Raw genomic sequence first — 13,159 nt, 5'->3', positions numbered from 1 at the left:
CTGCCTCAGCCTTCCGAGTAGCTGAGTTTACAGGCATCTGCTACCAAGCCCAGTTAATTTTTTTTTGTGTGTATATATAGGTAGAGATGGATTTTCACCATGTTGGCCAGGCTAGTCTCGAACTCCTGACCTCGTGATCCACCCGCCTCAGCCTCCCAAAGTGCTGGGATTACAGGTGTGAGCCACCGCGCCCAGCCGTAGCTGCTTCACCTCTATGAAAGAGATCATAATAACACCCATGTCACAGGGTTATCGGGGAAACTAAAGGCAGTGATGCACAGCCCTTAGCGCCGTGCCTGGCTTGTGGGGAGGTCTTCATCCACATTAGGTGCTAGTATAACTAAGAAAAATATTTCTACATGCTCCTGGGAGGGGTTGGGGGAGGTCTCCAAACATCAAAACAAAATCTGCGATTCCGAGGAAGAATTAAGAAGTCTTTTAGAAAACCACCACTGCCAAATCTTCCTTAAGTATTCCTTCAAGGAAGCTGGGGAACTTGTTAAGAAACCAGGCACCCAGCACAAACCGTGACTGAGATTTTAAAATGAAAACTGAATAGTTTCAAAGAACACATAGATCTCTGGGGGGAGGATGGGGAAGACTCGGTCGTGTTAAGGGCCTGGAAAGACCGGTGGCAAAAGGTAAAGGATGTAAGTGTGGCATTTGCTGGATGGAGGCAGTGCAGGGTGGAGATTCAGAGCCATGACCGAGCTTGCTTATGGAACCGGTGCCACCCCTCCAAGGCGGTCAGGTTTACTGGGCACCCCGGAAACGGCACTCCCTGACTTGTGTCGTTGGCCCTGGAAATTCAGGTAGAAGTCAGCAAGCAGATGTTTTCACACACCCTAAAGTGTGTGCAATTGGCAGCGGCTGCCCAGAGGGTTCCAAGAGAGTGGGAGCAATCCCCAAAGAACCCGGAGCAGGCTTGGTTGCCCGCCCCCCTGCCCTCGTCGCCCCTCCAGGAAGGCCTAGGGCAAAAGCGCTCTGGCTCGGGAGTCATCCACGAGGAGCTAGATCTAAGCAAGTCTCAGGCTCCTAGCTTGCACCTCAGTCTCCTCCTCCAGGCATTGGGTTTGCAGCGGGGTGGGGGAAAAACAATCTTGGAGGCCCACCCAAGCCCGGCCTCCCGGAGCCTCCCCCAGGGTTTGGGAACGTTCCAGTCTCGTTCCCTCTTGACGCCCCCGGAGCCAAGACGTGAAGGGAGTGCCAAGGCGACCGGGGGCGGCGAGTGGGGCCGCGGGTGCGCACCAACTCAAGGGCCGACTGTCAGCCCCGGCGGGCCGGAGTTCTCCAGCGCGGGGACAGGGGCGCTGGGGGCGTGCCCGGCGGGGGCCGGGTCCGAGGACCCGGGGCGCGGCGGCCCAGCCAGAAGGTCCGGCCGCGAGCGTGACCTCACGGGGAGGGGCCAGCGCGGCGGCCTGGGCGCTGAGCCGAGCGCCGGGAGAGCAGCGCCGAAGCCGAGCCGCGAGGAGCGCACTCCGTGGCCCCGATGGAGCGGTACAAAGGTGAGGGCGCGGGTTCCCCGCGCGGCGCACACCCACTCCCTTTCGCCCAGCAACGCCGAGGGCAGGGCTAGGACTGGTCTCGCCAGAACTCGGGATAAGCAGAGCCCGCTGCCACCACCCAGCCCGGACCTGGGCCGAAGAGGGGGCGACAGCGGCGCCGCGGACTGGGCGGGTGGGCTCTTAGGTGACTGCCGCGGCCCCGAGCCCTTTGATCCTCCCGGGCGCGGAAGGAGGGGGTCGTCAGTGGGGGGCGTGGCGGGGCTTCTCACCTGTTGCAGGAGAGAGGGTGCGCCCGGCACCCCACTCCACCATCAGTTCCGCCGCGCGGTAAAGATGCCTGGGGCCAAGGAAGCCCAGAAGAAGGTGGGAACCGTGCTGAGCTGCTGGGGGAAAAGGGGCGGGGTGTTGGGTCCTTTCTCACGGTCGCCCGCTGGGCTAGGGGCTTCCTGCTCCGGGCAAAGCGTTTGGGCAGTGGAGTTGGCGCGCAGACCCTCCCCGGGCTAGTTCGGGCCTCCCCAAACGTCCTGCCGTTCGGGTCACCTTTATCTCCAAGCCCTTCTCCGCTACCCCACCCCAAGAAAGGAGGGATGCGAGGGTTGGGGGCCGAACGGAGTGCCCGGCAGGTGGAGCTCCTGGAGGCCTCCCGGCCCGAGGGCTTAACTCAGTGCGCAGCTGGGCGAGCTTTGGATTTGGCTAGGGCCAGGATCTCCGCCAAACTCTGGTGGGCGGGCCGTCCCGGGTGCGCCCAGTGCCCAGCTTAGCACCCGCACTCGGAGCCTCGGAGCTGGTCTACACGACTCGATTGCGGTTCTTTTGAAAAGGGAGTACAGGGAGTTGCCCCTTAAGCGGAACGCTGCAGGCGCTCCCCCTCCCCCATCCCCCCCACAGACCCCTTCCCTTTGGAAAAGGCTCTTGCCTTCTCTTGTGCTAGACCGGTCTCCGCCAAACCTGCGAGAGGAAATGCTGCTTCTATATTTGTTTTCCCCTGGGAGAGAGTAATAAAAAGAGAACGCTCAGATTCCCAAGAAACCTCACTCCCGGCGGGCTCTGATCCCCGAAACTGACATAAAGGGACCTGTTGGGACCGGCCTCCCTAAAGTAGTCATGTCTTTCACTTTCCCATTGCTTTTTCTCATCTGGGTCTCCTGGTTACTGGTGAAGGCAAAAGATCCAAGTCTCAGACAGCGCTTCACATATTCAGGAAGGGTCTTTGCCGACAGCAGGGAGCCGGCGGGGGTGGGGAGGGGTGGAGAGGGGCGGGGAACAAGGTTAGAGGAGTTGGCCACCTTTGATTTCTTTCTGTGAACCCTCTCTGGAGCTTCTCTCGCATTTCTAACCCAGTGATTTTCTTCGTCTCAAATTCTACTGGGATCACGTCAGTTTTGTGCTTGAATGACTGAATGCGCACTTACGCTGTCTCAGACACTTGAGGAAGCCACAGTCCCGCTCCTTGTAACATGGCCGTTTGCACTCCCTCCCCACCGGGGCCCCTCCGCCCTTTGGGAGGGACCCTCTCTGGGAATTCAGGCCTTGAGTTGAGCCTGACAGGAAGTGTTGGCCTCTGGGGTGCCTTCCAGCTCCCTGACTTGCAAAGCTGGGGTGTGTGTATTGGGGGGGGGGGTGTTAGCTGTAGGCTGCAAGCTACTTTCTCAAATCAGCATATTCATCTCTCTAAATCAGGGCAAATCACATTCGGGGTCTTCTTTCCAAATGTCCAGTTATTCTAAGAAGGCTTTTGTATTAACAGCTTTTGACTTGGCCCTTGACCTGATAAAAGTCTCCTTAGTTATCTTTCTCTCTCAGGAGCTTAAAATCCTCCCACCCGCGAAGAGGATCAGTTAGGGGCATTTTGCCAGCTGAAGGGAACTTAGTTTCCAGGTCAGGGTGCTTATGTTTTTTGGTAACACATGTCTCTGCCTCATCATTTTGCAGTAAATCAGACACAGAGTGATAAGTGGGTAAACCTGAGAATTATCTAGGTTTCAGAGGCTAATCCAACTCAAATTCCAGTGTTTGACTCATGAGAAAAATCTTTATTTGGTCTCCCTGGTGTCATGCCGCTAATATGTTTACTACACTTTTCACTGAGGAATTTGGGGATCCCCCAGCCCCAGGATATAGAATTCCCCATTCTCCTGAGAGGCAGATAAGTTGTGCTTTGAACACCCTTTAAATGGAGAAGTTCGTCTGTGCAAAATGCAAAATGAAGCCCATCTCTAATTAACCAGTGTAACTGACTAGAATCAGTAGACTCCTCTTGCTTGTCGGAGACTGGGGGCATCATCTTAAAGTTGAGATTGAATGGTTATTGGGATAACGAGGAATAGTGGTTTAAACAACAAAGTTAAATGGAAAAAACAGGTTTATTTAGTTGGGCTCTCGGAGCCTAAGTAAAAATTGTAAAGAAAAATTCTTATTATGTGTGACACTTTTTAAATGTGTTATTTAAATGCCTCTTCATTCTGTTTCTGTATTTCCAATTTTGAGCTCTCCCTCTCCCAGGTAGGTGGAAATGCCTCATGGCTGTCTTCAGAGTCTCAAAGTGTTTTCTCTAATTTGCAAATCTTATAAAGCAGTTCATGTAGGAGAAATTGTCTTTCCATGTTCCTTAGCCTGCTTGTTATATATATTCTACATCTTCCAAAAATGGCCTATCATTTTTAGGCTCTGAGTGGATTTTCCATTGTCTTGTAGGATGTAAAGTGAGGTCTGGAGTTGATGGGTGGTTGGAATATCACCCATGTGATATGCCTGATGCAGAGACACTTCCAGACTTTCTTCCCAGTCCCTTCCAAGATTTCTGCTAGATAGCCATGACTCGCCCAAGCAAAAATAAGGGATCGGGGAGTACGTGGGAGTCCCTTCCTAGAGAGATGGCACTTTTATGAGAGTTGCTGTAAATAGCGATGGTAAAGTGGCTATGTTTTGTATGTGAATCTCTTTGGCGTTGTATAAGCAGTAAGACTCTCGCAAATGTCAGGATGTGGGGCCAAGTCCTACAGGGTGCTTTGAGAAGGTTCCCATCCTTATGTGTTTACATATTTATGACTCTCATAAGAGCATCCTTTTATCGCTGTGCGTGAGCCCATTGGCTGAACTCACCCAGTGTGGTCACGCATTCTGGTTCTGACTGCTCTCCCAGCTGGTGAGTGAGTCTGGGCCAAATGTGACTGACCTACTATCTGTGGATTGTGCTTGGAACATCCATGCCGAAGCTTCCTGAAATTGCATCACACTTGGATACAGATGGGCCTGGTTGAGATATTCAGATTCAATTTAGATCACAGTAATTGTTTGAAAGTCTAATCATTCTTTCTCTGTGGTTCTTTTGTTTCTGAATTTGATCATCCAGTCCCCCGACTTAGCTCTAGGGCGCTGGAGGCAGATATGAACTGCAAAGAGTCAATCCAGTAAATACGTTAAAGTTTGTATGGGGATCCTGAGACCTGTGGTCAGGGAAGGCCTGGAAAAGAAAAGCAAATTAAAAGAGATGGGCATGCTACCTTCAGGGATCATCTGTATTTGTTATTTTTCAGTGCCTACGAACTCAGGTTTTTTTTCTGTTGAAGTTCTACCTAAGGCAGTAGTTCTAAACCTTTGCTGTGCATGGAATCATCTGTGGAGCTTTCAGAAATATGGATGTAAAGGCCCCACTCAAGACATTCTGATGCAATTGGTCTGGGGTACAGCTTGGGCACTGTAGTTTTTAAAGGTCTTCAGGTGGTTCCATTGAGCAGCCAAAGTTGGAAACCAAATTTCCTACAAAACATGAAATGTCAAAAGAGCACAACAGGTCTGTAATTTTACATACGCTTTCTTCACCTGGAAAACTGAAAGCAAGTGTGGGGTGAAAGGGATACCCCCCCATGCTCACATCATGTTCCTTAACCAAATCTTATAATACCAGCAGAAATCTACTGTAATCACCTTCAGCTATTAGAGGCTTTAAAAGGCTATGGGAACATGGCTTAAAAACTATCTCAAATGTAGTGCTTAAAATCCTAAGCTCAGGGTTTGCTCCCTGTACTTGACCCTGAGCTCCCTGACTTTGAAGTTGCGTGGGAGCCCTGGATGATGTGGCAATGAAATGGCCTGAAACAGAAATACTGAGAGGTCACTTTTGGTGCTGAAAGGCCAAGCGGAGTGGGGGAATTCTGCTTTGGGCCCTTCCTCTCTTCTGAAGGGGTGGGACCTCTGGGAGCTGGGCTGCTTCCAGCACAATTAAAGGGCCAGGAAAGGCCAAGGAGCTTCAAAGCTGAGGAAACTGTGCCAGTTTTCTTCCAATTCCCTTTAATAACGGGAAATGTTTCTTTAAAGGCTTCTGTCATTCAGGGAAGAGAGACTTCCCCCACGCCGAGGGAGGATGGCTTGTTCTGTTCAGAGCCCTGGCTGAGACATGAAGGCAGTCATGGTGCAATGAAGAAGGTCGCGGCTCAGGAACCTGGAGATCCACAGGCTTCATTTCCTTGGGCAAACTGCTGAGCTCTCCAGGCCTCAGTTTCCCCATCTGGAAAACAACCTCCAGTGTTCGTAGTGTTCCTCTATCTGACTTTCCAATGGCTCTTCGATGCTAGTTGTTCTGTGGTCACTGAGGAATCTTTGGAGAGAGGATGTGTCTTAGGGAGGAGAGGGAAATGAGGGAGGGAATGTGGGTGGGTAGCCCAGCAAAGGTCAGTTTAGGATTGTGATTCTTATAAATAAAACCAATTTCCTGTTGAGAGCTGGAGAGTAGCAGACTTAGTGGGAAAGAGAATGCTGTAGGCCATGTGAGGAATCCATTTCTCAAGGACTTTTGTGTGACCGTGTCTCCAAAGATTGTTCATTGAGCCCAGAGCTACCCTCTGCAACACGGAGCATTATTCACTCCCATTTGAGAGACAGACTTACTGAGGCCTACAGAGATTAAGCAACAGTCCAGACAGTCAGAAATAGGATATAATATCCCTGAGAACTGAGTCTCTAAAGGGTAGAATTCGTTTTCAAGGATTTATTTAGGAAAGAAGTGCTCAAAGCAATTTCAGATTCTTTCCTTATCAGTGTCCCTTCAGCCAGGAAGGGACTAGCTGCTCAGTTAAACTCTCCTCAATCTTCAGGACCTAGCTCTCATGTCTCTTCACCCAGGAAGCTTCCCCTGACTCCCGATGTGTACCCTCATTACTCTTGGGATAGCCTCATTAATGCCTAGCACATCGCAGGTATGCAACAAATATTTGTGGAATTAGTGTCACATTTCTCTAATAATTGTACATGTCTATGTTTGTTTCCCTGCAAGGTTGAACTCCTTCAAGACAGGGACTTTGTCTTTCCTTATGTCCCTCTCCAGCCCCTGGCACACTGCCAGCTGCATAGTAGGTGTCTGGGACATGATTGGGGAATGGGGAAATGAACAAATTCCAGGCAAAGAGATCACATATTCTCCCATGCTCTAGCTCTGGAGAACAGACCTGGTTCACAAAAAGAAATGAAGCAAAATCCCAAAGGCAAATTCCAGAAATGGAGATGAAGGCCCACAGTGGCCACCTTTGGCTTTCCCGACTTGAGCCTTATTTCTGTCTGTTCCAGCACAGGGGTGTTGCTGTCTGGTGGTACAGAGAAGGATCCGGCAGGTTTCTGCATGTGAGTATGAGCCTGTCTGTGCCCTCTGCAGCAGCTCGTCTGGCCTCCAGGGCTCCCGAGGGCGCAGACCTGGCTCTGCCCATGCTCTGGGTGGATGGTTGAGGGAGATCATGGAGCTGGGCGCCGGCCTGGGCACTCAGGGGCTCGGAGTTCTAATCTGACTTTTGCCACTAACTTGCTATGCGACCTTGGGCAAGTCAATTAATCTTTCTGAGCCTTGTTTCCTCATCTGTGTGAGTGAGGATAATGATTACTAATCTACCTTGCAGGCCACTTGGTGGAATAACTTGTAAGAGCTATTGGTAAAGACTTTGAGAAAGAGAATGTTAAATTAATGCAGGGGAGCAGATACCCTGAAACCTCTGGCATGTGGTTCTGATCCCACCAGTCCCCGCCTTTGCACAGTTCACTGGGCTCTGCCCACTGTGTGCTTTTCACTGCTGTTAGGAGATACAAGTCAGGGCTTCTCAGCCTCTAGGCACCCTAGCTTCTCAGAGATAGCATCTGTGTATTCTTCATGTCAGTGGAGAAAGAGGCGAGGAATTGCTTATTCCTTATGTGTAGAGCTACATCCTAGCCCTGCCTGACTTTTCTCTGATGTGTCAGTAAGTCCATATAGGAGAGACCCTTACATTCAAATAGTAGCTTTGAGCCCTTTCCTAATTTTCTATCACTTGACTCTCATATTCTCCCTAGTTAGTTTCAAAAAACAAACTAACCACAAACAGCATTGAGCGGGGAGAAGGGAGAATGTGTAGGAAAACAGGAGGAGCCTGCCTCCCCCTGGACGCAATGCACTGGACTGATGCAAAAACACAGTGAGGCCAGGGACCATGGATCTCACATCTCTCAGGGGAGTCTGGTGTTAGGGAGGAGTGGGGAGAGGCAGCCATGCCCAGAGAAGCCCTATTCTGCTGTTTTCTAAGCAGATCCCTGAGTTCTCTTCTCACTTCCTGGAGCTCCTCCCAGGACTTCAAAGGCAGATACAGTCCTGGTGAACTGTGGTGAGCTTGTATGGAAACTCAGCCCCAGCACACTGCCAATCAGCCTTCTGCTGGAGATTAAACCAAGAGAGGCTAGCCAGCTGTTAGCGCAGAGACAGCAACCACTGTGCAACAGGAAGAATCCAAGCTGGGTGAATGTACAGTCCTACCCTTGGAGGTGGTTTTCCCAAATTGAATGACGAGCCTTCCCAGCTTGCTTGGGACTTTCCTGGTTTTACCACTGAAAGTCTGGTGTCCCAGGAAACCCCGCAGTCCTGGGCCAACTGAGATGGTGAGTTGCCCTATTACCGGACCTAAGCTTTAGTAAAAGCTTCTGAATCAAGAGTTTGATGTCTCCATAGCAAAGATGAGCTAGAGCCAATTATTTTGTCTCTTTGACAAGAAAGTGAAAGTCCAAAGCTTAAAAACTGGCAGATCGTAACTTATCACTGGTGATACACACCAGTATGCTAAGTGAAAGAAGCATACTGCTTTTCAAGATTCAAAAGCTTACACACTGAATGATTCTATTTATATGACTTTCTGGAAACGGCGAAACTATACGGAAATAGATCAGTAGTTGCCAGGACTGGGACTAGGGGAAGGCGTGAGCTACAAAGGGCATGAGGAAAAGTTTTGGAATGATAGAGATGTTCAATATCTTTATTTTGGTAGTGGTTACACAGTCATACAGACTCGTCACAATTCAGAACTGTGTAGTTAACAGTGTAGTTAACAGGGTTTTTTTTTTTTTCTGTGTGTAAATGAACCTCAATAAAGCTGACTTTTAAAAACACTCTAGCAGTTGTGATGCTGTGGTATAAGATGAAGGATCAAGGTCAAGGTTGGTTATCCTGGGTTGTAATTAGCAACCGAGTCTTGGTGTGGGTGTGTCTGCAATGGTTCTGGAGGTGTATACAGCAGAAAAGGGTGAGAAATTTGGTACAAAACGAAAAGGCTCATGCCTGATGACATCCTAAATGCCAGAGACTTTTTCATTAGGCACAATCAGTGTTATAGTGGAAGCTCTCCCTTTGTTTAGAGAAAAGGCAAAAGCAGCTCCCCTAAAGGCCAGGCAGCCAACAAGCCCAGGAGGAACCATGGAATATAAGAGCATTAGACTCAGGTTCCCACCCTGGGAACTCGGCTGCTATCCACACATGGATCTAATGTACTGACTTTGGCAGCCTGTCTGCAAGTCTTTTTTTATTTTTCCACCAATAAAGTTATTGTATTAGAATTGAGTACTCAAGTCTGCAGGATAATTATTTCCTGGTTGACTTTTTGTTTTTGGCAGTCCTGCTTGTCTATGCTAGCTAGAATTGATTTTGAGGGGAAGAACCCATGATTTATCGAAATAACATACCTAGTCGCATTTGATGTAAGGAATTAGTCCTTTTATTTCTAGACAGCGAGAAGCCTTTTGATGCAAGGGCAGAATTACCAGTCATCTCTGCACCAGGCCAGCAGACAGGATGTAGAAGTCCCCAAGAAGGAAGAAGTATCACTCTGGTGATCCTAATGGAATCTTAAGATCTTGGTGGTCTCCTTTTTATTTATTTATTTGTTTTTATCAAAGCCCATGTTGAATTTGCCTGTTTTTCAGGTGAATTTTATCTCGCTGTGTACCCTGGGGAGCTGAGTCTGTGTCTGCATCTCTATTAAGCACAGCCTGTTGGAAGGTTGTGGAACTTCCATCCGTGAGGACCACATGGGCTGAGGTCACATTCAACCATGAATTACACAGGAAAATTTCACACATGCAACTCTTTTAAATCACAAACACATCAAAACCACTAGTCACCCACAAAGGCAGTTCTCTTCCTCCTGTTCCAGGGTGTTCTGGAAGAATTACAGACTCATAGCCAGTGCAATCCTCAGTTCTAATTGTCTTAGCTTTGTTAGGGGAAAGCACTGATATTTAGAGAGGCAGGAAGTGTTTTTTGTGCATACTTGAAGTGAAATTTCCTTGATGCAGGGTCAGGCCTCGTTTGTGGCTGGTCTACCTAAGAAGGATCGGGTTTGGGGCAGCCCCAAGGCCCACATCTGGTTTGAGTGCAAGGGAGAAGCTGGGAGCTTATGAGTGGGAGATTCCAGATGCTTCCTTCCCTGGGCTGCACACCTCTGCCACAGTCTCCCCTGGGCTGCCTGGGCACACTGGCATCTGTTTGGGTTTGGGGGACTGTCTTAGCCTTCTTGTTAGCCCAACAAGTGGGAATCCTGCCATTTCCTTCCATCCTCCACCCCCCGTTTTTTCTCCCCCAGTTTTTATACAACAGGATTTATTCATGTCCACTGTATTCAAGTCCCCAGATGGGGGGAGGAAAAAAGATTGTGTTGAATGAGCTTATTGTTTGGAGGTTTCACTGACTTCTTTTATTTAATACCCACAGTCCTAGAACATATTGAGCTGATTTACTAAAATTCAAATGTGGTCCTTTTGGAAGGAACTGCTAGGGTGCTTCGTGTCCCCGGAATCAGAGCTGGGACCTACTGGGTGGCAAGTTTGCTTGGGCCATCTTCATGGCCCTGGGTCTCCTTGGAGGCAAATACTCTGTTACTATCCTAGACTCCTTATCAGCTCACAATGGTCAACACTCTACCACCTTTGCATTGTCAGGACTTTTGCAGCACTCGATTCTAGCACATTCTTTGAATAAAGATGAGCACCAACATTAGGTACTACAGTTAACAGAAGCCCCCCGTGGCTTCTGCTTGGCAGTTTCCTGCACACTTAGGGAGAATAAAGGATGGTGAAGTGGCACCTACTGCTTGAACACCCAGTACAGAGCAGCTGGTCCTTGACTGACATGGCAGAGTTGGATCACATGTCTTTGGCATGTTTTAGAGATGGGGTCCCTACCGTTGATGTTACCAGAATTGTGGCTGAGGATCATGGTGTGCATGGTGGTCAAGCACAGTTTCTGTATGGCTGTGACACAGTTGTGCTGTGACAATTCCAGATGTCTTGCTCCAGGTACTTGAGCTGGGTGAGACTCATGTCTCCCAGGAGTCGGTGGAAGCTTGTCTCTGGTTCAAGTTAGTAATATCCCAGATGTTCTGAAAGTAGCCTGGGGCAAAGCAGGAAGGGTGGATCTCAAAACCACATGCACAGGTGTGAGTTATGGGTGCTTCAGGACGCCTCTTGGATGCACAGGCTCACACTGGCTCCTGTACCTGCATCTCTTGCTCCCTCCCTCCCTCTCCTCTCCTCTTCTCCTCTCTTCTTTTGTTCCCTTCTTGACTTTCTCCTGCTTTTTCACTCTGTTTCTTTCTACCACTTCCATTCAGGTCTCCAGGTCTCCTGGGTCCTGAGTTCAAAGAAGGGATTCCCACTGAGAACCTGAGGCCAAAAAGACACAGAGGAGAGTCAGACCCTCCCACTCTCTCCTGGTCCCCAGGCCTCTGGTGGTCTGAGGCTCTCATTTCAAATAGCCATGGCTTGAATTCCAGGCTTTCCCCAGGAGGGGCTGGTGACCTCAGAGGCAGGGTGGGGAAACTGGGGCTTATTCTCAGTATCTTACTCCCTCCTAGAAGTGCAGGTCTCAATGGAATTTGTTCACTGTGGCCCCTGCTGCTTCCTCAAGCCCTAAAAGGCGTCACTTCTCATGGCCTGCTGCAAAAAATGGCACCGTCCCCGATCCTCCCATCCAGTGCTACTTGCTAACCCTGGGACTTTGCCCGTGGTCCCCCCCCCCCAGCAGGTTAGTGTCACAGTGATTAGGGTACCAGGAAAGGGCAGACTTACTCTCTTTCTGTGGGTCCTTAAACAGTGCTGTGACTCGCTGACCACCAAGGGGTGGAGTCAAAATTCCCACACTGCGAGGGGCTCCTCCCACTGCCATCCCAGGTCCCCAGGAACTGAGTATCAGAGGAGGGACTGGTGTCCGCCCAGGAGGAGCATGAGAAAGTGTCCATTGTTTGGATAAAAGTTCCAAGCATGAAGGCTCACCATTGACTAAAATAATTTTTTCCATTGACCTCCTGGCTTCTCAGCGGGCAAGCGCCCGTCTCCCGCCCATGTGAAGCTGGTTTGGTGGATGTAATTGTAAACAGCTCTGGCAGGGAGCAAATCTCCAAGAGTTACGGGATTCAGGTGCCGCTCCCAACTCACCACGCACTGGTTCCCTCGAGAGTGGAAAGGCTGTTTTGTTCTCAGAGGGAGAATTCAGGCTGTTGCTTTTGAGATCAGATCCTTCCAAAGCCTGACTCACTCTCCCATTCCACCCCCAACTTCCCTCCCTGCCCCCAGCCTCCAGGTCTCTATTCACGATGAAAAAGGTTGTAGGGACTCTAATTCATGCATGAAGTCCTTAGCGTGTGGGATTTTGCTTTTCTGACCCGGAGGTAAGAGTGTGGATCACTGAGTGCTCTCAGGTATGCAGGGAGCCACCAGCATGTGTATTGTTGAGGGTAAGAGCAAATCAGCAGCCCACATCCCCTGTGTGAGAACAGGGGCTCACCAATCAGGGCAACAGTGTGGGCTCAGGTCAGTGTCAGCCTTGTTTCTTGGCTACAGCCTCACCCCTGGTGCATGTCATGGCAGTATGGGAGTGAAAGCCTCTTGTGCTAAGCTTCTTGTGCTAAAGCCTCTTGTGGAAGCCTCAGGAGAGTGTTGGTGGCTTTGGGGCACTTAGTTACCTCCCTCTGCTTAGCAATAGAGTTGGGAATCATCTCAGAGCAGAAGTGATCCAAAGATTGTGTTGGAAAATGCCTTTGGTAGGTTCAAAGGATATGGGGTTCTCCTATCTTGGGGCCTGCCTGCTTCCTTGTCTCCTTGCAGCCTTGAGCATTTACTTTCCGGGTATCAGGTATGATCGGGGCACATACGTATTGGGGGAAAGGAGGTGTGGGATGACAATCAGCCCCTTTTTCTTAAAATTTCCTAAAGCTATTTACCTAATGTCCTCAAAGCATAAGACTTGTCCTACAAGATTTATTTTCCTGCCAAGGGAAGGTTGAGGTAGCTTGGAAGAGAGAAAGTGAGAGTGCAGAGGACCTTGTTCTGTTGGGATGGACAGACTTCAGTTCCTTGCAGGCCTCCTCTGTGCTTTC

General features: G+C 49.7%; 1 protein-coding gene across 42 annotated transcripts in view; it reads left to right on the top strand.

Annotated features, from left to right (window-relative positions):
• Positions 1-1,447: 1,447 nt before the first annotated feature.
• Positions 1,448-13,159, top strand: part of AFAP1L2 (actin filament associated protein 1 like 2) — a 108,156-nt gene continuing 96,444 nt past the window's right edge. For 25 of the 42 annotated variants that reach the window (XM_074002810.1, XM_074002809.1, XM_074002808.1 and 22 more), the window contains exon 1: positions 1,448-1,505. In XM_074002810.1, the coding sequence (XP_073858911.1) occupies positions 1,490-1,505 (16 nt within the window). In that variant the 5' untranslated portion in view covers positions 1,448-1,489. Of the gene's footprint in view, positions 1,506-7,067; positions 7,122-13,159 lie in introns of all 42 variants that reach the window. The other 17 variants (XM_074002800.1, XM_005566491.4, XM_005566490.4 and 14 more) reach the window with 1 other exon arrangement.

Source organism: Macaca fascicularis, chromosome 9 (genome assembly GCF_037993035.2).
Source record: "Macaca fascicularis isolate 582-1 chromosome 9, T2T-MFA8v1.1".
NCBI lineage: Eukaryota > Metazoa > Chordata > Mammalia > Primates > Cercopithecidae > Macaca > Macaca fascicularis.
This window is presented reverse-complemented; position numbering and strand designations above follow the sequence as displayed.